Consider the following 23,738-nt stretch of genomic DNA (forward strand, 5'->3'; position numbering starts at 1 on the left):
TCCTTCCATTTTTTTTCTCTTCTTCCTTCCATTTTTTTTCTCTTCTTGCATTTTCATCTTAATTCAGAACCCAGGGATGCAAATCCTTCCAGCAGATCCCTATCCTTAATTCCATCTGAATCCCCTCTCCCCCTTCCATTTCAAACCCCCCTCAAGTTGCCAGGTGAGTTGAGAGTGTTCAGATTTCCTTGTTTTGGTTCGTTAGGGATGCAGGCTGGAAATAATCAGTGCTTTTCATGTTTCTTGGCACTTTGTAATGCCTGGACTGTGCAGTGTCATTCCCATTTTTTCCCCTTGGAGGAGTTGATCCCTGTGAGGTGTGGTGCAGTCTGCCTGTGGAGAGATTAAGGGAATATTGCAACGTTATGAAAATCAGGATCTTTGGGACTCTGTTCTACACCACGGAAAGCGTTTCCTTTCTAGAGGAACGTGGGTGAGTATCCTCATTTTCCAAGGGGATTTCCTCCAAATCCTCCCACTTTTCTTTGTTGCCTGTGGAAGTTCCTTCTGTGATTCCAGCAGGGCTCACAGTGCTGCAGGGATGGTGGGGTTCCCAGCTGGGGCTGAGCTGGTCGAGGGCAGAAGTTCTTGAATTCATAGGAGAAAAATATTAAGGCTGGGTTTCTGAAAGTTGGAGTCTTTGGGAGTCCAGAGTTTGGGATCTTTGGGAATCTGGGAAGCTGAAGTTTGGGGACTAGTTCAGTATTTAAGAAGCCTGACATTTGAAAAGCACCACAACCTTTGCAGCTCTTCTTTTTTTGATTATTATTAGTATTTTGATTATTATTAATACTTTTCTCCCTCCTCCTCTGAAGGGCTCGATTTGAATTTGTAAACATTCTCTTCCTTAGATCTAATCCCCCTAAATAGTCACAACTGAGACCCTGTAACACCTTGGTGTTTGTCTAAATTATAACTTGTTCTGTTTTCCCTCAGTGTGCAGTTCCTGGGCTGGAACATGAAGCCAATCTGTGAGCGCAATGTTTTGGAAGACCTTACTGATTCAATTAAAAAAGTTGCTGTAAGTCCTGTACTTTAACTTGATCTGAGTTTTTAAGTCTAATGAATTAATTCAATCTGACCCTTAAGCATCTTGGGATTATTTGTATTGCCTTTTGCTGGAGTGAAGACATTATTTGAGAACTGAGTTGCAGCTTTCTGGGAAGAAATTGTGGCCTAGGCTTGATTCCAGTTGGGATAACTGAGGAAATATTTGCAGTCAGCAATAAAGCTGATGGATGAATGACTTAAAGACTTTTTTCCCCCCCCTCCTCACTTATTTTTCCCTCATTCAACACATGAGATTTTAAATTTGCTGTTGTTGCTGACTTCAAACGGAAGCGGAGCAGTGGGGAGGAGGAGATGAGGAATATTCTCAGCAGCTGAAGGGATTTGTTGTGGGTTTTTTTTTTTTTTTTTTTAATTAGGTAATGACATTTTTCTTATTTCATTCCTTGAAATCCCCTGCTCAACCCCAGCTACACTCTTCTGCACCACACCTCTGCTTCCCTCTTCCCACTCCCTCAGCCTTTTTCTCCTCCGTGGAAAAGATTGGGTTTACATCCCAGAGTGAAATGGATTTGGAGGAGCAGATTTTGGGATGGTTTCTTTGGATGTCTCAGCTGGTCCTTGAGTATTCAGAGAGCTGCAGGAGTGGTTCAAGGGGCTGAATTTCCTAAGCAGACCTCACAGCACCCATGAATTCTCTTTTCCCATGCCAACATTTATTTTTCAACAGAAATCTGGAATGGACCAGAGCAACTGCCCCAGGGATAGGGAATTCCAGCAGAGCAGGAAATGTTAACTGGGTTGAACCTGAGCAGACAGAAATTAGAATTACCACATCTTGAGAACTCAGTTTGTACTTGTTTTCTCTCCCTGCTCCAGAACATCCCACATTTCATCAGTGGCATCCTGAGGATTGGCAGTGGAATAGAAAATGTGAGTTTCCAGAATTGTTTGGAAGATTCCCTGGAACTGACACCTCCTCAGCCTGAAGTGCTGGGCATGGCAGAGGCAGAGTGGGGTTGGGAGATTCCTTGATCCATTTTTTGTTGTTGTTTTTTTTTTTTTTTTTAACAGAATTCAGTTTCTCGTAGAACAGAACCCGTTAAATTTTCCAGCTTGTAAACTTTGGGCTGTGAAGATCCCTGAATTTCCCTGTGTTTAATCACTTTTTTCCACACTTGGAATAAAGTCTGGGGCCTGCTGGATGTTCAGTGCAAGAGCTAAAAGACAAGCAGTGAATTTAAAAAACAACATTGCAGCTTGTAGCAGCAATAGGAAAACCAGAATAAATACAATTGTGTGTCACTGCTGGATTATCCAGTTGCTGGATTTTTGGGGATATTTGTCTTAGTCATGTGGATTTTTATATTCTTTTTCAACTGTCGTAAGAAGAAGTTTCTAAACCAAATTTTAGGGGGTTGATAGTATTTTTTTTAATCAATTCAGAAGTCTCTAAATCAAATTTTAGGGGGCTTATAGTATTTTTTTAATCATTTCAGTCATCACAAAGACGTTTCTAAATCAAATTCTTGCATTTGAATGCTTCCCCTGCCTCCTGTTGCATGGCTGGTTTGATTCTTTGACTGTCCTGTGCTCGAGGTCTCCAGATATTTGTCTTTTTTTGCTGTTGTCAGTTCAAAAATCAGCAAAACCCTGAACAAATTCAGAGAGAAAGGGCTCCAGCACTGCCCTCTGTTTACGAACACCTTGCTTTGTATATGAATGACCTTTTCTTGATTTTCTTTTCTTTTTTTTCCCATTTGAAACAGGGTTTCTTTCACCTTGCAGAGGCCGTGGATTGGGTCAGATGCGTGGGGGGTGCCAAGGTTCTGCAGGGCCTGGAGGAGCTTGGGGACTGTGGTCGGGTCAAACTTGCACTTGTTTTTGCTGAGTGTGAGTATGGACACCCCTGGAGGGGCCAGAAATGAGGAAAAATCACTTTGCTCTTAGAAACGGTGAAATAATTAACGTCATTATTTTCATTCTGGGCCTCTCCAGTAATAAGTAATTATTTTGGAATGCTCCTGTTGCCGGATTTGTTGCAGATCCTCACTTGTGTGTCAGGTTTTGCTGTCAGGCAGGAGCAGAGCAGGAGTTTTAGTGGCAGAGGATAAACCCTTAATGGCTCGGAGAAATTCCCTCACCCACTGGGTTTTCCTGGATTTTGTCTCCAGGGAAACGTTCCATCACCAGAGTGGCACTGGAAGATTGTGATTTAGTGGAAGAATTGAAAGCTGAGACCTCTGAGAGCTCCAGGAGGGTGAGAGAAGCTCTCTGAATGTGTTTGGGTTGGTTTTGGGGGTGGGCTTCTGATTATCAGGGATTGTAAAAATCCCCAAGTGATTAAAGAGAAATGTTTCAAAAGCTCGAGTGTTTCATTGTGCTGGCAGAAACAATTCCCTTTACCACACGAAATAATTACCTTTACCCTGCTGAATTAATTGAGTTTAGCCCCAGTGGAATTGTTTGTCCTTGCTCTCGCAGGAGAGTGAAGCCATGAAACAGAAAGGAAATGCTCAGTTTTCCCAAGGAGCCCTGAGCTGTGCCATTGTGTCCTACACCAAAGCCATCGAGTTTTGGTAAGAACTGAACTCGCCTTCTTCACGTTGATCCTCATTTTGGACAATTTTGCATCAGCCACTTTAATTAGAGGCCAAATGATGCCTAATTAAAGAAAAAACCCAACCCTGTCACCCATTTTTCCCCCATTACTGCTGGGTTTTGTGCTTTTACTGCTCCTAAAGTCCTGTTGGGGTTTAAAATGACCCAAGAGCAAGGAGAGCAAACCTGCAAGAAAGGGGATTATTTGGGGTGAACAACCACGGACAGCCACTGTGGGTGTCTTCCCTCGAAATACTCTTCCAAGTGCTGCAAATATTTATCAGCTATGATGCAAAAGGAATAAACACCAAAGATTTTGGCAGCTCTTAGGCTTTATTTCCTTTTGTAAGCCTTGTTCAATTTCTTCCCTAAAGGTGTTTCCTGAAAGGCTCTGGACACTTTCCTGGGAGAAGGAGATCAAATGGGAATTTTTAGGGCGTTTTCCCCCTCCCACAGGAATGTCAGCAGGGTTGGTGTGTTCACCACGGGTGTTGTGGTCATGAAAATGCTGATTTTACTCATCCTGGTGTCTATAAAATCCAGGGAAATGGATAAAATCCCGCTTCCCACAAAACCACGTTGTGCAGAGTGTTGGATTTTTCATTTTGAGGGCTGTGGGTTTATAACTGTGCCCTGGAAAAAGGTTCAGCATTTTGGGTTTATTTACGCTCCCTTTTACCCAGACCGAGGTCTCATCGTGTACAATTCAATTTAATCAATTAATTCCTAATATTCTGTGACTAAATTCCCATAAAGGCCACGTGGCAGGATAGGTTTTGGTCTCAAATTCCAGCTGGTTTCAGCCTTCTTGGAAAATGGAGTCCCTCGTGTCAAGACCGTGAAGGGAGGAGCAGAATTCAGTGGAAAACACAGGAAATCCTGTGGCTGGTAAAGAGCAGAGGAGGTCGTGTGATTTCCAGGAACTGCAGGGCTGAGCTGCTCTTGGAGAGTAGGCTGAGAAGAATCTGAATTAGTTGCAAGTTGCTTGAATGGGCCCAGATCTTACAAATGATCCCACAATTAAAATGAACTCTCCCAGCGAGAACCTGTAAATCTGTGGGGCTTTCTGTGTGTGCTGGGGCTGGAGTTTTTGCAGGCAGTTCTTGTGAAAACTTCATTTTTCTTCTCCTTAGGGCTTTCAGAAGTAATACCCACTATTAACTCTTCATAATCTTATTTTTTTTAAGCCCTTTGAACCACCTCCTGTATGGAAACCGAGCTCTGTGCTTCATCCTCACCAGGCAGTACGAGTGAGTAACCCCTGAGGTGCTGGGCTGAGCTGCATTAAAACTCGGGCACATTTGTAAGAAAAGAGTCGTTTTAAAGCTAAAATACAGAATTATTTGTGTTTATGGGACTGCAGTTATTTGAGATCCATGGATTCTCCATCCCTGGAAGTGTCCCAAGGGTGGCACTTGGAGTACCTGGGACAGTGGAAGGTATCCCTGCCCATTTTGGGGTGGAACTGGGTGAACTTTAAGGTCCTTTCCCACCCAGACTATTCCATAATTCTATGAACTGCTGTTCTATTCAATTTTTATTTTCATATTCTACTTCTTCTATTTGTATTTATACTTTTTACACCAGCCTGTAGATTTTTCTGAGGTACAAATAATAAATCCCTCCTCTTTCCTCTCCCTCCTTCCAGGAGAGCTGCAGTTGATGGAAAAAGAGCCATTATTCTCAAGCCTGATTGGCCAAAGGTTGGTTTCTTACATGTTCCAAAAATGTCTTTTTTTTGGCATTTTAAAGCAAGATGAGAACCCAGAGCTGATTTCTAATGAATGAACACAGAGCCCTGGAGACTGAGAATTCTGCCAAGTGCACAATTTGCTTGGGTTTTTGTATTTAAAATGTTATTTTGAGCTGCTTGTCAGTGTTGGTACGAGGTGCTTGGCATGTGTAAAGACAGAGAAAATGTTTATTATGCTGGGAGTTGTCACAGTGCTTCAAAAAGAATAAATGTAGATAGAATATATTCAAAAGTCCTGATTAATGGCCAGCAGGTGTTTCCCAATATTCCTGGCCTGAACGAGAGTAAATAACGGATACTTAGAAAATTGCAAAGTGGTTGAGATTAGGAGGAAAAAGCAAATTTGCTCTTTTCCAAAGCAGAGAAAGCAGGAAAAAAGCAAATTTGCTTTATTTCCAAAGCTCTTCCCAGTGATTTATCTCTGTTTCAGCGTGCTGAGCAGTTCAAAACTGATTATCCATCAGCAGAGAGCAGCTCCCTTCCTGGATGATGCAAACTTTTGACTTTTTGCTGCCTGCTGCAGCTGCTTGGGACATAAATCCTTCTCTCAGTGGTGTGGGTGAAACCTCGAAATCCCCATTTCTGTCCCTGTAGGGTCACCACCACTACTGCAAAGCCCTGTCCCTGCTGGGCAAAGCTGAGGAGGCCCTGGAGGCCAACGAGAGAGCCCAGGAGCTCTGCAAGAAAAACCCTGGGGGGCTCAAGGAACTCATCCAGCAGCATGAAAAATTAAAGAAGACCCTGGAAGAAATCCACGGTAATTTTTTTGCTGACTGCAAAATTGGTACCTTTGCTTTGAAACCAGCTCAGTTTTTATTTTAATTCCTCCCTCATTTCATTTTCTGTAGGTACTAAACATCAACAGAAGGCAGGGAAGCCTCTGCTTGAGAAAAAGTAAGGAATTGGCAAGTTTGCTTTGCTTTTAATTTGGGGTTTTTTTTGTAAGTAGCAATGCTTACCATAACATTGAACTAATACATAATGTAGATATTGCATCAATTTTGTTGTCTTATCAGTAGATAAAAATGGAAGTAATAAATTGATAAGGAGTACAGAGGATTTCTAAGAACTAAATAAACTTACCTGGAGTATCCAAAGCAGCGTGGGCAGCAGGGCCAGGGTACTTTTAATTATTAATTGCCATTATTAATTATTTAATTTAAAAAGCTAGAAATGTAATCATTCAATTGCAGTCCCTCTTGTAGAAAATGTGAATTTTTTGTTGTTGTTGCTGTATCTTTGCACAAGTTTGGATTGTGGAATTTGAAACGATAAAAATGACTGATGAAATCTTTTAAATACATTTATGGAATTACACCTCTGAGAGGGGCAAACTCCTTTATTTGTCCGTTTTTTCATGTTATACATGTGTTAAATATGGAGAAAAGGACAGGGATTCTCTCTTTTTACACACCAGAGACTGCACCTCTTCAAAATCTCCTTTAAAAAGCTCCCAAGAAAAGAAAGAAGTAGAAAAAGACAGGAAGAGAGCCCAGGCTGAGCCCAAACATCACCATGGTCCTCAAAAACGTGATGCCAAGGTACAGCTGGAATTGCAGGGACTCCTGCCTGGAATGTGGCACTCAGTGCTGTGCCTGGAATTCTGCAATTCTTTTAGCAATTGGGCACTTTTCCTGGGATAGTTCACTGCCAAACTGGGATTTAAAGGAGGTGGGAGGTGGTTGTTTGGAGGAGGAGATGGCCAGTGTCATGTTTTTACACGAATTATTGATCTAAAGAGATGATTTGTGACATTTTTGTTGTCCTCGCTGTTGTTCTTGTAAGATAATAAATCATAATTCATATGTTCTGATTTAGCCTATGGATTGCACTATAAAAAAGCTGCATCATGCAGAAAATGCTGATAAATAATGTGAATTTATAGCTGGGCCAGGACAATTCCGGCAGAGCTGTGGGGAAGCTGTTTGTGCTCTCAGAGCAGGGGGAGGGCCCTGGGCAGTGACGTGGCCCTGGGAAAACGAAACCAGAGCAGGAGGGCAGGAGATGGAACTTTTGGAGTTTCTTGGCAGAGAAAAACAAGCTGGGAAAAGGCCTAGAAGTGCTCAGATTTTCTTTTATGTTCTCATGAAAACTCTCATCTGTTTTCATGCCATGAAAATCTCTCTGTAGGGCTGCAAGTTTGTGTTCCCTCAGGGTGAATGTTTCAGTGGAAAAGGCTGGTGTGTGTCAGATTTGTAGCTAATACCAACTGATAAGAACTTGAGGGGAAAATCATTACAAAAGCAACTTATTTTTCTTTACCTCTGGATTAAGAACATAATTCAGCACATTTTCATTTCTTTAGTTGCTGAGGGCTTGCTTTTTTTGGTTTTTTTGCTTTGTTTAAATCCAGTGAGGGCGACTGATTTGGGTTTTGTAATCTGGTATTTTTGTCATCAGGTGACTGAGCCCCAGAGAACAGAAGGCAAAGTTTCCACGCTGGAGCAGCCTCCAAGTGAGTTTATTTTTGCTCTTTATCAAGTCAGAGCCACTTCTTCCTCTGCTGCTGCTGTAATTAATAATTAGAAGTGCATTTCCTGTCATTTTCACAACAATAACCAATCATCTTTTACTTCTTTCTTAGACACTTCTGTAGTTGTGTCGTAAGTCCTTGATGCTTTAGTAATTTGAATCTCCTTGACATGGCTGAATTCAGGATTGAAACTGGAATTAAGAAGTAAAATCTGAGTCACAGGCTGGAAGTGCTTTCCTTCCCCCTGAGCCAGGATCTGAAAGGATTTAAATTTAACAGGAGTGTGTATTTCAGTGTTTACAATTAATTTGTGGTTAATAAAAGCTCCATCAGAAAATAATTCTGCAGGTAAAGAGGAAAGAGGCCATAAAATATTTGGCAGAGTAGATCTTTAGCGGCAGACTTTGCGAGTTTTAAGTGTGATTGATTGTTCATGTTTGGGGCTTTTTTTTGAATAAATAAATCATTTTATAGACAGAACTCCCACCCCCCAAATCTCCCCCAGTGCCAGAGTTACTTTTCTGCAGGGAAAGTGGAGTTCAGGCAGTTCTGAGCTTCAAAAGGAAATCTTTCCTTAAATTTTCCTTGGGATTTTTACCACCTGCTTTCACTTGTCTGAAGTCTTTGATGCCTGTTCCTTGGCATATTTAAATACCTGAGGAGGTGGCAAAGCACAGAGCACTTGAAAATCGGATTTCAGGGAACCACTGAAGGTGTATTAGAAAATCCTATTTTTCAGTGAGCAGTAGGAGAGGTGATCCTGCCCTTGTGAGCTTCGGACATCTGTGAGCGTCTTGAAGGATGAAAGGATTTCTTGGGAGATGGAAAATGCGGGGAAGGTTGCAAAGGAGAGCTCGAGATGTTTTTGTTGGAAAAGTGTTACGTGGGAGGATAATGGAGAAAAGAATGAAGACTTTCTTCTTCTGTGAAGACAGGCTGGGAGAGATGGGATTGCTCAGCCTGGAAAAGGTTTTGGGGAGACCTTAAAGCCCTTTCCAGTGCCTAAAGGGGCTCCAGGAGTGCTGGAGAGGGACTGGGGACAAGGCATGGAGGGCCAGAACACAGGGAATGGCTGCCCAGTGCCAGAGGGCAGGGCTGGATGGGAGATTGGGAAAAAATCTTCCTTGTGAGGGTGTGGAACCCCTGGCTTTCTAAGTCCCTTCTCCAGGAGGAGTGTGGGTGTGACTGGATCCAGGTTAAGTGACAGACTTGGGCACTGGTTTCTGTCCAAGGATTTATTTGGGTGTAATCGATCCTTCCTATGAGTTTGTCCCTCAGGATTAAGGATGGCAAACCCAATATATTTATATAGGTAAAATAAATCCTGTATCTCACTTGGTGGTGATACCGATTAGAGTCAGGGATTTTAATCAGAGTTATCTATTATGCAATAGAAATGGTTATAACTGATATTTCAGTGCATTGTTTGTTTAAGCAATAGTTTAATAATGACTATTTTTTGGCCTGGAGAAGAGAAGGCTCCAGGTGGAGACCTTAAATGCCCTTCCAGGGCCTAAAGAGAGCTCCAAGAGAGCTGGAGAGGGACTTGGGACAAGGGATGGAGGGACAGACAGGATGAGGGGGAATGGCCTTGAGCTGAAGGAGGTGGTGCTGAAACCAGCTAGAAACAACCTTTGTAACCAAATCTGAAGCCTTAGAAAGCAGCCATTCCTTACCCTCAGTGCTGAACACATCCAGAGACTTCTACATCACTTCTGCTGGAATTCATTTCCGTGCATCCACCTCTTCCTGGGAGTCCCTTCGTGGCCCTGGAGGGTTGTCTGAAGGGGTCTCTGGGCTTGTATTCACTTGAGAGCCCCCAATATTCTGGGTTTCCTTTCCTCGAGCTCCTCTTTGGGCGTGTGCTGTTGTTTCTTGGTGCACAACTTCGCCACAACCCCCCCCGTGTTCCTCCCTGAGCAATCTGTTTCTCCCCAGTTCCCAGCTGTGTTCAGCATCCCCTGTGCCTCTCTGACATTCCTTTATCTCCTTTGCAAGCTGCTCTCTAAGCTCTTATCCAGCAGCTTCAGGGGAACTGAAAATTCCCCTTCTCCATGTTGCCTGTCAGGACAGGATGAAACTGGGCATTAAAGTAGAAATTCTTCCCTGGGAGAGGGCTGAGACCCTGGCACAGAGAGGCTGGAGAAGGGTGGCTGATTTTCGGAGGAGTTGAGGAAGGAAGAGGGGTAATGCTGGCAGAGATCTGACAGTCCTAGGCCAAAGACCACGACATGTGTTGGACACAGCAATTTCCAAAAACTCGTGCTCATCCCACGTTTTCTTCTTCATTTTCACTGCTTTGTTTTCGCTTTCTCTTCTCCCTTTCTCCTCCCCCTCGTTTTGCAGAGCAAAATATTTGATTTGAAGGGAGGAGGAGGAGGCTGCCAGTGACTGGCTGGCCCCAGTTTGCTGTGGGTGGGGAGGAAGAGCCTTTTTTTTTTCCCTTTGCCTTTGTTCCCTGAACTTGCAGGAGTTTTAATGGAAAAGAACTTAATGCCACATTATATTATTGTAAAGCTATTGGCCTTTTTGATTTATTTTTCGTGCTACTTCCTATTTTTGGTCTTCATGTACTGCTTCTTTGAGCTTGTGTATATTTTTATTAAATATCTTTGGTCACTCCTAATGGGAAGTGCTAGGAAAAGTAATCCTACTTCTCCTAATATTTTTAAGTGTTTGTGGGGTAAGTAAATCATGTTTTCTGTGGAATTAATGTATTTCCTTAAGTATTTCGACTGTAAATCAGCGGGATTTGCTTGTTACCTTTATTCCGAAGCTTTTTTGTTTAATCTGAAAGCAGCATTTGAATGGGTGTTGTAGGGGAGGAGTTGTTTCTATGGGAATTGTTTCTGGAGTAATTTTTGTTGAATGGCTTTTGAAATTAGATCATTCAGTGCAAAACCAATGCTGATTAATTTCTTCCTTTGCTGGTGAGGTGGTTTCTTTTCTCTTCACTAAGGTTTTGTTGTGAATTAGATTGGTTCCTTAAGGAAAAGCAACACATAAAATGAAGAAAAGGTGAAATATCTCAGCCTCTGGATGGTTAAATGATGATGTGCTGGAGGTGTTTTCTGCTTCTCAGGAGGATTCTTGTTTCCCATCGTTTAAGTATCTCTATTCAGAGGAATTTGTGGTGATTTTCGGTGTAGCTTTGGAGTTCCCATGTGTTCCAGCAGACATCCACTCAAGGAGTGGTTCATGAAATAAGTCTGAACACGTTCAGTCTTTGTGACACTTGATTTTTGTGCTGACTCCTTTAGATTTCAGGTCATTGAGGAGCTTTTGATGAGAAATGGCTCCTGGGATGAGGCACTAAGTGCCCACGGATAGTATTTAACCTGAGGAATGTTTATGGGACACCTCCCCTGCCTGGAGGGAGAGCACTCAGGGCTGGATCTTTCCACAGTTGCTATCTTTCAGTATTTCATGTTTAAAATACTCTGAGTATCATTTTTAAGCACAGATGGTTGCTAAAACTTCATGTATAACATTTATATCTCCTTCTCCTGTTTTCAAATTTGACTTTCCGGTAGTTGAGCATAACAATAAACCCAAAAGTCACAATCCAGGTGCTGGATTGTTTTTCCCATGGCTGTGTCCAGTATAAAAGATGATTTTGCAGTTAATGGCAGGAATTCCTGCGTTTGCCCATCACAATAAAGTATTAGGACACATTTTCTCCTTCCTCGTTGCTCAGGAATTGTTTCCTCAGTCCCTGTTCCACAGCAGGGTTGGATCTCTGGAGTTGGGAAGTGCCTCAGTGAACTTTGTGTGAGGTCTTTGATGTGAAATTTGGGAGTGAAAAACGAATTGGTCTCACCTGATAAATCCTGCCTTGTTTTTGTCATCCAGCATTTCCACACTGTCGCATTTATTTATTTTGTAGCCAGGGCCATCTGTCTCTGGTTGTTCGCATTTGAGATTGACAGGGGTTGAACTGAATTTTAGCTCAGGGATTTTGAAGTAAAAAAAGTCTTCCTCATCATTTTTTTCTAGAGAAACTTGAACTTCCATGGGGATCTGTTATTCCCTTTGAAAATTCTGATTGTTCACTGATAGTATAACAAAAAAAAAACCCAAACCCAAACCCCAAACAATTTTAGTATAAAATATTGCACAGTGTTACTTTATAATACATCACATAATGTAGAATGTATGTACTGTAATATACTGTATTATTCACTATCATATAATTTATAATATATATAATGTATAATACATTATAATATAATGTATTATATGTTTAATAATACATAATTATATAATAATGATTATTTTATATATATACAATAATATCAACTGTGCTTTTGTAGGACAGACTGATTTCTTTAGCTTGGAGTCCACTTTAATAATTTCAATTTTGTGGAGTCAGATCACACCTTGCAGGATTTTTAGATTCTTCTATTTGTTTGAAATCTTTCCTCTTTTTAGGTTTCATAAAATCCTATACTATTGAACCAAAATAAAACCAAATTCATGGTATTAACACTTTTTGGTTGTGTAGTTTTGACCTGGTCAGTTTTTAAGATCTGCAATTTCTAGAGCAAAAGGTGAGTTCCCAGTGCATTTTTTTGGTTGCTTGTTTTAGGTAATGATCATTTTGTTTAAAATCCTTTCCCTTGTTACAGACCAAAGTCAGCAAAACAAACGAAGGCCAAAAGCCAAAACTTGTGACTATGAAAAGATGAGGTAAAAAAGACTTTATTTTAAAATTGGTTATTACTGTGAGCTATTTTATGGAAGATTAATGTCACTTGGATGTGCTGCTTGCCTCTTACTTGTGGCTTTGTGTACATTTTTTTATGTCCTGATAGTGGGTAAAGTCCCCAAAATTCCAGTTTTTCCACAGTTACTACTTGAAAACTGAACATGTTCCATGCCCAGCTGAATTTTAATAAATGAAGGCATAATTTGAATAATTGCTGTTAAAGCAGAGGGGTAACAGGAGTTTTGTCTCAGTTGTTACATCCAAAGTTACACCACGACACAACTCACTGTTACCTCATTTCCAAGGCCTCCTTTGCACCAAATCATTTTTTCAAACTCTGACACTTCCTGAGCTCAGGAAAAAGATGAAATTTGGTTTTATAAGTTTTATACTTACAAAGATACACAAGTTCTGATAAGAACTTCACTTGGAATCCTTTGGTTGGTTGTTGGCTCCAATTTTCACTTAAAGCACAATCAAAGTCAGATTTTAAATCAGGGGTCCTCCTGTAGAACAGGAGTGTGAATGGTTGTGTTTGGTGGTTTGGGGCTGAAATTCAATTAGTGGAGGTGAAAAGCACTGTAGGTTTTATGGATAATGATTATGCTTCCTCTTAAAACAAAGTTTAACAGAGGCAATCGTTGCTGCCAGTGGTGCTGGGGCCGCCACGCTCCAGAGATTCTTGGTTGTGTTTAGGATGGCTCAAAACATGAGGGTGCAGCACAATCAGATTTTCCCATGGAAATAGGGATGTTTCCATTAAAGAGAATTGTTCCAAGGCACATTTCTGGTGCAGAAGAGCCCAAGCCTTTAGGAAACCTGGTTGCTCCCAATCCTAATCTAAGTGTGACCACAAACCCAAATATCTTTTAATCAGTGTTTATTGCAGTGCGATCCTGTTGTTCCCCCATAATTATTTGAGTACCCCTGTAGGTAGGAAAATTGAAATTTTGCCACAGGAGAGGTCACTGATGTCATTCAGCTGAATTAGCACTGGCTTCCTTTTCCTTTCACTATAAGGAGAGGAAATTTTTTCATTTACTCTGGAACAAATCCTCTTTAAAGCAGCTGAACCAGCTCCAGAATTGCTTCTCCGCTGGGGGAGTTGATGGAAATCACACAGTTTATTAAAAATAAATTTAGATTTAAAGGACTTTACAAACCCTTGGTGCTCCTGTCCTGCTTTTTGTAGGGATGACATGGATGTGAAGAGAGAGCCTAAAGCCATGGAGGATAAAGGCTGCAGTGCTGTGCCACAGGTAATGGGAATTCAGCAGCTCATGGCCTTAAACTGGAAATGATTTGTCATTTTTCAGGAATGTTGCAAAAAATCTCGGTTTATTCCGAAATTGGACGCTCTGTGCTCTGCATGGCTCTGATCAGAGGCAGAAACTCTGTGGTTACAGTGATTTATTCTGGAGTTCTCTTCTGGTTCTTGTTTCTTCTCCTGCTGTAAAACCTGCCTGGGAATCATTCAGGGCTTTATAAAGCCCTTCCCAAAATTCTGCCTAAATGTTTTCCTGTGCTGGATACATTTGGGAATAACCACAGAGCATTTTGTGGGATGGCTGTGGGAAACGCTGTAAAATTCATACATTGAGGGAGAATTCTCCTTCTCTGGGCTCAGCATCAATAAATTCTTGAAGGAAATCATGGGAATGCACACAATTAATCCTTTCATCCCTGTTAATTGGGGATGCAAACACCAGAAATCTCAATTCTGATTAAATACCTCACGGGACAAAGCTGAATTCAGAAGGTGCAGGTTCTACCTGCCCTAAGACCCTTTATTTCCTATCAAATACCTGTTTTTGGTTTTTAATTCAATACTGGTGTTGGAAGGAGCATTTTAATTAATGTAATCAGCTTCATCTGTCGTGCAAGTTACCATTTAACTAATATAATTTATTCTGGTCTGTAACTACATGGGGCAGCATTAACCCAGTAGTTTTAGGAAGTTAAAATAAATCTGCATTATTTACAGTCTCCCTGGTGGAAATTCCTGCGGATTTCAGGAAGTATCAGTAGTGAAAATATAACAACTTGATAACATAATAACAACATAACACAATAAAATCATGAACTCTGCAGCCTTCCAGTGTGAGCTGAGCTGGATGCAGAGTGTTGCAGAAGGAAGCAATTCCCAGCTTTTCCAAAAACATTTGGATGCAAAATGGGAGTGTGGAAGTGAGGAAAAGCAGAAGTCTGGGTTGTGCTTTGGGGTTTTGAAGAATTAAAATGATGCTTGAACTAAAGGTGAAGCTTTCTGGAGAGAAAGTTGGAATGAAAACTGGAATTTTAAGAGATTAGAAGCTCCATGAAAATCTAGTTTAGGAGTTTGGTAAAAATGCACCTCGTTTGCTGCTTGAAAAGTGAAATTGTGGTAAAACAATTCAGGAGGAAGCAGAGAATTTCCACTTGGCTGTCAGAGAAGTATTTTAGCAAATATTTATTTTCCAAAGCAAGTATTTTGCTTGCTTTGGAAAGCAAAAAAAAAAAAACCCAAAGAAAATGTTTTCTTTTGAACTTACTGCCTTTCCAAACATTCCAGGTGGATTTCAGTCCCTTGCCAGATGTTAAATCCTCTGGGCTGGAGCGTGGTGCAGCCTTGCTGGACAGTGATAAACCCATTTTATTACCGCTGCTGAGAGCTTTGAACACTCCAGAATTCCTGGTAAACTGTGAGAAATAACCTGGTTATTTTTACAGAAATTCACATTTATCCATTCAGCTCCTCCCTTCCCCCAGAATGAGGCTGATCCTCGAGTTGCTGCTGCAGGGCCAAGTGTTTCCCTGCCAGTTGTGAGAACAGGGTGGAAAACCAACCCAGCAATACAGGATGTATTTGGGGGGGGCAGTGTAAAAATAGTTTTAGGTGCAGTGTAAAAATATTTGCCAAAATATTATTATTTATTAAAAACAAAAAAAAAAACAAAAAAAAAACAAAAAAAAAAAACAAAAAAAAAAAAGAAAGAAAAAAAAAGGAAAATGCAGTTTTCTTCTGGGCTGACTTTCCCTTTCCCTGCACATTCCAGGTGGATTTCAACAGTCTGCCAGAGGATGTGGTGTCCCTGGCTCGGGATGGCTGCAGAGCCCTGCTGGAGCAGCAGTGCCACAGAGCTGAACGAGCCTTTTCCCAGCTCCTGAGCCTCCTCTACACCTCCAAATTGACGGTAAACTGGGAGCACTTCCCTGCTTGGGGCCACTGATGGAGGTTTCTGCCTTCCCACACCCTGTGCCCCTCCTCCCTTCCCCCAAAAGAATCGTTGTTGTGTTGGATTGCTGGCAGATATTTTGGGAATGTTCCACACGCACCTGCGTTTCCGAAATATTCCAGAATAATGTTCTTAGAAGAGTCATACCAAATGTTTGGCTCAAATATTATTTTTTTTTAATAAAAAGCTCCGTTGTTGGTTGGGCTTAAAGGTGTTTCCCAGCCTCAGGGATTCTGTGATTGTCAGATTCGTAACAATGAAGGGTAAAAAGGATTTTGATGGCAAATTCTTTGAAATTTGGTGTTTGTGTATCTGTACCCAGTCAGTCCCCAACCCCAGGGTCATCCTGGATTTTTTAAAATTAATTTACAGTATTTGTACCATGTTTTTGCTGTGCTTTTGCTATAATTTGACTCTTTTTGTTTTGCAGTATGCGAATATTCTTAATATTAATTATGTTATACTTATCTATGGACATGCCACTGCCCTCCTGGGATTGGGACATCCTGAGGTAGGACATGAAGGTTATTTTAATTTATTTTATATTTAAGTACTGTTTTCATTCCAAGCCCTAGCTCGGGCAGTTTCCCATCCATTTTTGTGTCTTCCTAACTGAGAGAGAATGAGGGGGGAAGGAACCTTGTGCCACATTTTAGAATTTAATATCTAGGACTAAATCCTTGATGATTTTGATGAATTAGGTTATCAGATAAAATTTCTTTTCAAGCTTTCAAGTGAGATTCTAAGTATTAAGAAATTACAGCTTCTATAAAATTTTATAGAAATAGTTTTTATTTCTGCTTTGTAACGTGGCTCTGAGCTGGTGTTTTGAACCCAAATATTCTGCTCCTAAAACCAGAGGTGGGGGTTGCTTTGGGTTCTGGAAAATGCAAAAATCAGCACTGGGGGTCGGGGTTTTTTTGGGTGTTTCTTCCTGCAGTGTTTGGTGATTTTCAGTGTCTTACAAGGAATTGAAACATAGCTGAGCTCAGTCATTGAATTCCTTTATTTTACAGCAAGTCTGTGTGTACAGAATAAATTGGGTTTTTTAGAAAAAGAGAGGGAAGCTTTGCCTGTGATCACAGGGCTGTGTAATTCCATTTACTGTTCCTCAGACTGATCAATAAATAGCACACACTGACCCACTCTAAAGGAGGAAAAAACCCAGGGAAAGTGGAAATACTCTGGCAAAACTCCATGTATTTGTGTCTCACCTTTCTTTTAAGGCATTGGCAAACGCTGAAGTTCAGTTTAAGAAAATAGTGGAGGACTATCCAGAGGAAAGTTGTTTTTGTTTGGCACACTACGGGCTTGGAAGGGTTTACCTCAAGCAAAACAGGTTGGTCTAATGGAAAATTTCAGGGTTTGAGGGGAAAAAAAATCATCTTTTTATTTGAGGAGTTGTGTGTGGTGAGGCTTTAATTGTTCTGTGTGAATCACTAAATTCATCCATCAGATGGATTTGGTCCCGCTGGAAGTTTGTTCCTGCTCAGGATCTGATGGAAACTGCTGAATTGAGCTGATTTGAGGGAGTATTTGGGATTCAGGGATAGGCCTGCCCAGCACAGCCCTGCAGTGGGGGAGAGCTTGGGGGAGAAGAACAAAACCCCTTTGTTCTGGGGGGAAAATGCTTCCTGAAGAAAGAGGAATTTATCTCATCCCTGGGGAGCTGGAGTGTGACCTTGGATCGAGATAAGGCGGCTCCAGGGAGTCACAAATTCCCTGGAGCAGATAAGGAGGGATGTTTTCCTGAGCTGGCCACATCCCAGAGGGATGGGGGGAGCCTGAATGCAGGGACAGGCCAAGAAACAAACTGAGAACAAAAGGCTGGAGCTGCTCCCAGTGATATTCCTGCTGGAGTTTCTTCCCCATGGGAAGCATGGAGAGGCTGCAATCCCGGCTGCTGTGGGGGCAGGAGCGGTGGGAAGCTTGTGGAGGGATTTTAGGATGGCACTGGTGCTCTGTGGGATCAAAATCCCCCATAAAGGTTCGTGGTGGGCTGAGCTGGGCTGGCTGGGAGTTCCTCATCCAGCTGTGCTCCTGCTCCTCAGCGGGAGAGGGGAGAAATTCCATGGAAAAGCTGCGGGGTCGAGGTAAAGACAGGGAGACACTTCCTAATCCCTCATAGGAAGCAGACCCACTGGGAGGAAAACCAACTTCTTGTCCATTAAAATAGAATTGGAGAGTGGGAAGCAAAGTAAAACAACCAAAACCACCTTTTTCCTTCCCTCCTTTATCCCAGGCTGGAATTCACTCCCTCATTCCCGACTCTTTTCCCTCTGAGCTGCCCACAGGGATGGGGAATGGGGGAGCTTTTTTCCTTGCTCCTCACAGCTGTGCAGGAGGTTTTGTCCTTTTATCCCTGCTTTCCCTGAGGTGCCAGAGCCTTGCCCAGCTGTGCCCTGGGCTGGGTTTGTTGGATCCAGCTGGAACTGGGCCTCTCCCATTCCTCAGGGAATGGTCCCCACCTCCCTGCCCACCCTTGCCATGCCAAAATAATGCCAAATAAATAATACTCCATACTAAACCTTCTCCCCTCCTCCTGTGGGATGTCTAAAAGCACCTGCTCAGGGGGTGTTGGGTGCTCAGAGGGAATTCCTCCTTCCTGGCTGAAGTCTGTGTCCCAGGAGCTGCCTGCATCCCATTCCCATGGTTGTGGCTCATTTCCTTGGCAGTTTTGACCCCAAAAAAGTCCCTGCACAGGTGACAGCACCTCTGGCCAGGCAGGCTAATCCAGGCAGAGCCATTCCCATGCCTGTACTCCCTGAACTCAGGGAAAACCCAAATCCAGGCAGCAGAGTCTGTGTCCCCTCCTTGGCTGAGCAGCTGAAGGTCACTCGTGTCCCCCACGTCCTCACCCCGAATTCCCACAGCCATGGATCCCTTGGGAGCACAGGCTCATCCCTGCCTGGGTGCTGGGCCCCTTCCTGCCTCACACCTGGAGCGTTTCATCTCGGAGATGAACAGAACACTGAAGGAGCCAGGTGTTCTCTCATCCCACATCCTCTCACTTGCCACTGTTTGCTCCTGGGAGGATAAGATGACTCCTGAAGTTGTGAGGGAGATCCTCCCAGGAGATCTGAGTGTGCTTTACCTGTTCCAAACTCCAGATTTGCCTACGCCCTCGACCAGTTCCTGAGGTCAAAGCTAATGATTGATTTCAAGATTATCCCTGGAGTTTTAACCTGGCCAGGAACAACTCAGGTCATCGAGGAGACACGAATGGAGAATTTACAGGTATGTTACTAAAAAAGGAACCAAACAGAAAATTGTCCTCCTCCTCCTTGCCAAGATCCAAGGAAGGTGTGGCTGAATGAAGGATGGGAAGCACCCCGTGGACAGGAGCTCTGTGTCACGCTCTGAGACCCCAAGGTGACCTGGCTGAGGATTCAGTGAGAAATTCCAGCTCTCCTTCTTCCACAGTGGGAATTGTGCAGTTCCCACAGGCCAGTGGTTTGGGAGAACAAGCATTGTGTGAGCTCACCAGGCATAGACATTGATCATTGATCATTTATCAGAGGTGTCCAAGAAGGGCCTGGGTGTGGCACTCAGTGGCAAGGTGGGGAGGGTTCACAGTGGGATCTTGGAGCTCTTTTCCAGCCTCAGTGATTTTGGGATAATGTTTGGTTCTCTTCCTTGCACGCTCCCAAACTTTCAGGTGTCAATTCAAAGCAGAATTCTGGAGAGAGCGGTTCGAAATCTGAACTGGCAAAAATGTGAAGTTGAAAATTGCAGCAGCTGCTGCTTTTAAAACCAAATAGGAGACTTCAGCCATGTAGCTCCTGGATAAAACATTGGGATTTCCATGGTAAAATTCCCTGTTTGACTGGAAAAATTGGCACCAGGAGCTGCTCTGCACAGAGGCATTTTTGGCACAGCACAACTCTGAAGGTTTTTCAGTGGATGAGCTTGGCCAAAGTCCCCAGAGCTGCTGAGTTTGTGGTACAAGCAGCACTTCTGGGCTTTTTCCTACCAGAATCCCACCTCAGGATTTCTCACAGACTTCCACCAGCAACCTGGATACAGCAATCCGTGCTCTGGGAACTCTGGATAATGCAGATACCTGCCAGGGTTTGTCAGGGCTCTGTTCTTGGTGATGTTGATCTGGGCTCAATTCCAGCCCTGTACTGACTCCACATGAAGCCACTCTGAAGTTTTTCCCTCAGAAATTATCCTGGGAGACCTCCCTGGCTCCCCAGGGCTGGGTCTGAGCTTGATCCTTAGCCCAGATCTCTGGTGAGACACTCTGGGAATGTTGGGAATCTTCAGAAATGAGCCATAAACTCCCATATTTGTCCCATGATCTGAGTAATCTGTTTTACCATGTGGACAGTGGAAAAATTCCCACCCTTTGGAATTGCTCAGGATGTGGGGCACTGGTTCAGGATAAACCTGCATTTTTCTCTGTGTGTGGAGCTGAGTGCTCACAGCTTCCAGCACTTCCAACAAACCCTGGAATATTTTGGCCATAAAAGGCCAATCTTCCATGGCTGTCACTAGGAAAGAGTTGGTTTTTTTGGGATCAGTCACTGCTTTTCCAAGACGGTTGTGTTTCACTGCAGTCCCCAGGAGTTTGTGAGTAGAAGTGGAATCTTTCCCTGATTTCTGTGCAGTTTGTCTCACGTAGTTCTGTGTTTTCCAGATGGCTTTAAGGAATTATATTGAGGAATGTAAATTCCCTCCAGAGCCAGATGCTGTGTGTCGATATCAGCAGTGCCATGGCTACTCCAAAATCCAAATATTTTTTACAGACCCAGACTTTAAGGTAAATTTTCAGTTGGAAAAGGTTTGAGAAGTAAAACTTGATGTGTTTTCTGCCCCTTTTTATATGATCTGCTAAGCTGAGCTCTGCTTTCTCTTGTGGTTTGATTTTGATTTGTTTTTGGTTCCATTTCTGCCATTTCTCATTTTTAGGGTTTTATACGTGTTATTTGCTGTCAGCAGTGCAGAGTGGAGTTCCACATCAGCTGCTGGAAAAAGCTGAAAACAACAAGCTACAGTGATAAAAATGATAAGGTAAGGCCTCTCCCAGACCAGAATTTTTTAAATTTTTGTCAAGATTCCAGTATTGAGATATGTGAAGGGATTTCACAAAATTCAGCAGCCAGGATAAAATGAAGGGAAATCGTCAGGCACCATGGGAACTCCTAAAAGTATTCTGGAAGCTGGCTCTTGGGTGTGAAGCTGGAGGAGGGAGCTTTGGGAATAAAAGATGCAACAGATTTTCCATGATTTTTGATTTTCAGCCCTTCCCAAGTCAGCTCTCAGCCAGCATCCAGGAAGAGTTTAGGATTGTGCTTCCTTTAATTGCTTTGGTCACCTCAAATTAAGAAATGAATTTGTGTGAGGACATAAATTGTGTGTGGATTTCAATCCCTTTGTTGTGTGTGTCCTTTTCTCCTGCAGGATTTTCTTAAGGAAATGTGTTTTACTCCTGATTGTAAAGGCCTTATTTCCAAAATAGTTATTTTCAGTTCTTCTGGGCTGGTAAAATGTGAAGTAAGTGTGGTCATATTTTTTATGAAAATAATTAAAATATTAAGGGGATAAAGGGAGGATGGGAATGTAACTGCAAAAAAAAAAAAAAAAAAGTGCTGCCTTAATTACAGAACGTGGTGATTATTTAGGAATATTAATTTCCTGTTCTAGTGGAGCAGGAATTGCCTTGTGGTGTTGGTGAGATTCTCATGGGTGGGGACTGGAGTTCAGTAATCCTTCAGGAATAACTCCCCAGAGCCACAGGAAGATGGAGAATTAATAAAGAATTCTCCCCAGATCATGAATTCTCCCCAGAGCAGAATGGACCTGAGAGAAGCAGAAATGAGTGTTGGGTTTGTTGTGTCACAGCCCAAATGTAATTCCTGTCCCATCCCTTGTTTTTGGTAGTTTGAACAAAAAATTCCAAAACCCAAGGAACCACCAAGGGCCTGCATTAAACAGAAATGTTCGAGGTAAGATCTGCACTGTTTGACTCCAGAGCAAAGCAGGAGGGGTTTTCATGCCTTTTTACAAAGATTTTGGAAAGTTATGCTTGCCCTTGGCCTGAGAAGCCAAACAAATCTGGTAAAATCCATTGTGATCCCATTATAAAAGCATTTGAATTGTTCCACAGAATTTATTTGGTGTGACTGTTTAGGAAATGTAAATAAAAATGTATTTAGTGCTGCTGCTGCAGTTATTGATACCCAGACCTTTCATATAACTGAGTTTGCAATTTTTTGGTCAAGTAACCTTTAAATAATGAGGAATCGGGCTGAGAGGACAAACAACAGATTTTTACAAATGAAGGGAATAAAATGTTAGTATTTGCCTCAAAATGCTGACTTTTAAACTAAGAATAAGAGTATTGAAGCCAATCCTAATTCAGACATCTTTAATGGGAGTAAAAATTATTACGTCTTGAGGACATGGATATTTTTATGAACTTTTGTGGTCTCTACTTCTAAATGAAGACCACTCTATTTGTACTTTTCAGTGTGATCTTTTCATCTCAGTTAATGTCTGGCTCGCTGCTGAATTGGTTTTTTCAGTCTTAGGAAGATAAAACTGAAGCAAGAAAAAAAACTGCGGCGAAAACGAGCGCGAGAAGAGGCCCGGAATTCTGCCAGAAAGAAAACTGAGGAAAACCAGGAGGGAAGTGAGCAATCCCAGGACAGTCAGCACAGGGGTGTGTGGAAATGTGGATTATTCTCATTTTTGCATGGAAAGAGTCGTCAGGAATGGGAGGTTTGGAGTTTTTTTTACCCCATACATGTCACACTCAGAGTTCTCTGGATCCCTGTTCAATGGCAGACCCTGATCATTTGGGAGATTTTGGCTTCCCTGTGGATTTGTAAAATCACCTTCATTTATTCCCTGTTTGTTTTGTTTTCAATCTTGGCTCTCTCCTTTTCTCTGGCTCATCTTCAGTTGTGATCCTTGGAGCCACTGCAGGTCACTGTGGCATTGGGACTGCTCATCCTAAAATCTGGGCAAGGTGTTTATTTCTTCAAACAAAAATGTAAATCAGTGTTGGATCCAATTCATAGTGCTCAGGCTCTATGGTAGAAATCCCTATAATTATTTAAATCCTGTAATTTTCAGCCTTGTGATAAAGCAAATCATTCAAAACACCGCTGTTTTTGAAATCACCTGTTTTTGAAAGTTGGTTTTGATGGTGGCAGGGACATGAACTCCTGCTCATTTTGTGGGTTTTTTTAATTCCCTGTTTTTAATTTCCCAGGTTATGGGCAGTACTTGTGTGCTGGGGACCAGGTGCTGCAGCACATCCGTCGCAATTCGGAGCAGATCAAAGCTGCTGTTCCCGACGCTGCCAAGTTGCTGAAGGAGTTACTGCTGTGGGGTGTGGTCAGTCAGGAGGATGTCACCTCCTATTCCCGAAGTAGCAGCACTTCCCAGGAGGTGCTGGAGCAGCTCATCAACTCCTTAATCCAGGAAAAATCCCGGGTGCAGACCAGGGGGTTTCTCCATGTGCTGAGCCAGCTGGGAGAGGTGGATCCCAAAGTGCACAAGTGGCTGAAGCACCTGGATAACCTGGGTGGGTTCCTGTGCAGCAGCAGCAGCAGCGCAGGAGAGGAGGAATTCCCTCTTTTCCACTTTCCCTTCTTTTAAACAGCAAAATGAAACTTCTCCTCCTTTTGCTTTCCCTCATTCTAGAGAGGGAGATCCAGCCTGGGTGGCACAGGGGCTCTGCAGGGCTTTGGCCATGCAGGAAGGAGAAAATGGAACAGATTTAATTTTTTAATTGCCTTAAAATTCCAGAACGGGCTTCAGTGCTGAGATTTGGAAGTTAATCTGGTTTTGGAGAGTAAATAATGGTGGGGTTTTGCCATTAAACTTGGAAATAATTTCATGTTGGTGCTCTGCAGTTTCCTGTTGGGTTTGTACTTGCAGGAAGGTGGAATTTTGGGTTTGGGGGGTTCTTCATTCTGCTCCATCACATCCATATCCTTCCAAGAATTCATGATAACATACAAATAT

The 23,738-nt window shown here is 42.5% G+C and overlaps 2 protein-coding genes across 9 annotated transcripts in view; one reads left to right on the forward strand and one right to left on the reverse strand.

The window, feature by feature from the left end:
• LOC121661312 (phosphatidylinositol glycan anchor biosynthesis class P) overlaps positions 1-13,375 on the reverse strand; it is a 21,321-nt gene extending 7,946 nt beyond the window's left edge. The window contains exon 1 of the mRNA XM_042021314.1: positions 13,363-13,375. The gene's annotated coding sequence lies outside the window, so the exon portion shown is untranslated. The remainder of the gene's footprint in view (positions 1-13,362) is intronic.
• Positions 1-23,738, forward strand: part of TTC3 (tetratricopeptide repeat domain 3) — a 42,651-nt gene that overhangs the window by 4,875 nt on the left and 14,038 nt on the right. For 3 of the 8 annotated variants that reach the window (XM_042021304.1, XM_042021308.1, XM_042021305.1), the window contains exons 4-28: positions 274-433; positions 937-1,021; positions 1,888-1,941; positions 2,778-2,901; positions 3,183-3,268; positions 3,493-3,587; positions 4,797-4,859; positions 5,258-5,312; positions 5,957-6,119; positions 6,211-6,256; positions 6,780-6,903; positions 7,763-7,817; positions 12,464-12,524; positions 13,736-13,802; positions 15,095-15,217; positions 15,579-15,716; positions 16,189-16,269; positions 16,985-17,097; positions 18,869-18,995; positions 20,401-20,523; positions 20,673-20,774; positions 21,165-21,257; positions 21,645-21,709; positions 22,289-22,425; positions 22,981-23,295. In XM_042021304.1, the coding sequence (XP_041877238.1) occupies positions 274-433; positions 937-1,021; positions 1,888-1,941; positions 2,778-2,901; positions 3,183-3,268; positions 3,493-3,587; positions 4,797-4,859; positions 5,258-5,312; positions 5,957-6,119; positions 6,211-6,256; positions 6,780-6,903; positions 7,763-7,817; positions 12,464-12,524; positions 13,736-13,802; positions 15,095-15,217; positions 15,579-15,716; positions 16,189-16,269; positions 16,985-17,097; positions 18,869-18,995; positions 20,401-20,523; positions 20,673-20,774; positions 21,165-21,257; positions 21,645-21,709; positions 22,289-22,425; positions 22,981-23,295 (2,655 nt within the window). Of the gene's footprint in view, positions 1-273; positions 434-936; positions 1,022-1,887; positions 1,942-2,777; positions 2,902-3,182; positions 3,269-3,492; positions 3,588-4,796; positions 4,860-5,257; positions 5,313-5,956; positions 6,120-6,210; positions 6,257-6,779; positions 6,904-7,382; positions 7,543-7,762; positions 7,818-10,219; positions 10,519-12,463; positions 12,525-13,735; positions 13,803-15,094; positions 15,218-15,578; positions 15,717-16,188; positions 16,270-16,984; positions 17,098-18,868; positions 18,996-20,400; positions 20,524-20,672; positions 20,775-21,164; positions 21,258-21,644; positions 21,710-22,288; positions 22,426-22,980; positions 23,296-23,738 lie in introns of those variants that run through there. The other 5 variants (XM_042021309.1, XM_042021312.1, XM_042021307.1 and 2 more) reach the window with 4 other exon arrangements.

The sequence above is a fragment of the Corvus kubaryi genome, unplaced genomic scaffold (assembly GCF_017639235.1).
Source record: "Corvus kubaryi isolate FWS band 111438036 unplaced genomic scaffold, C.kubaryi_AGA036_p1.0 37133, whole genome shotgun sequence".
Classification (NCBI taxonomy): Eukaryota; Metazoa; Chordata; class Aves; order Passeriformes; family Corvidae; genus Corvus; species Corvus kubaryi.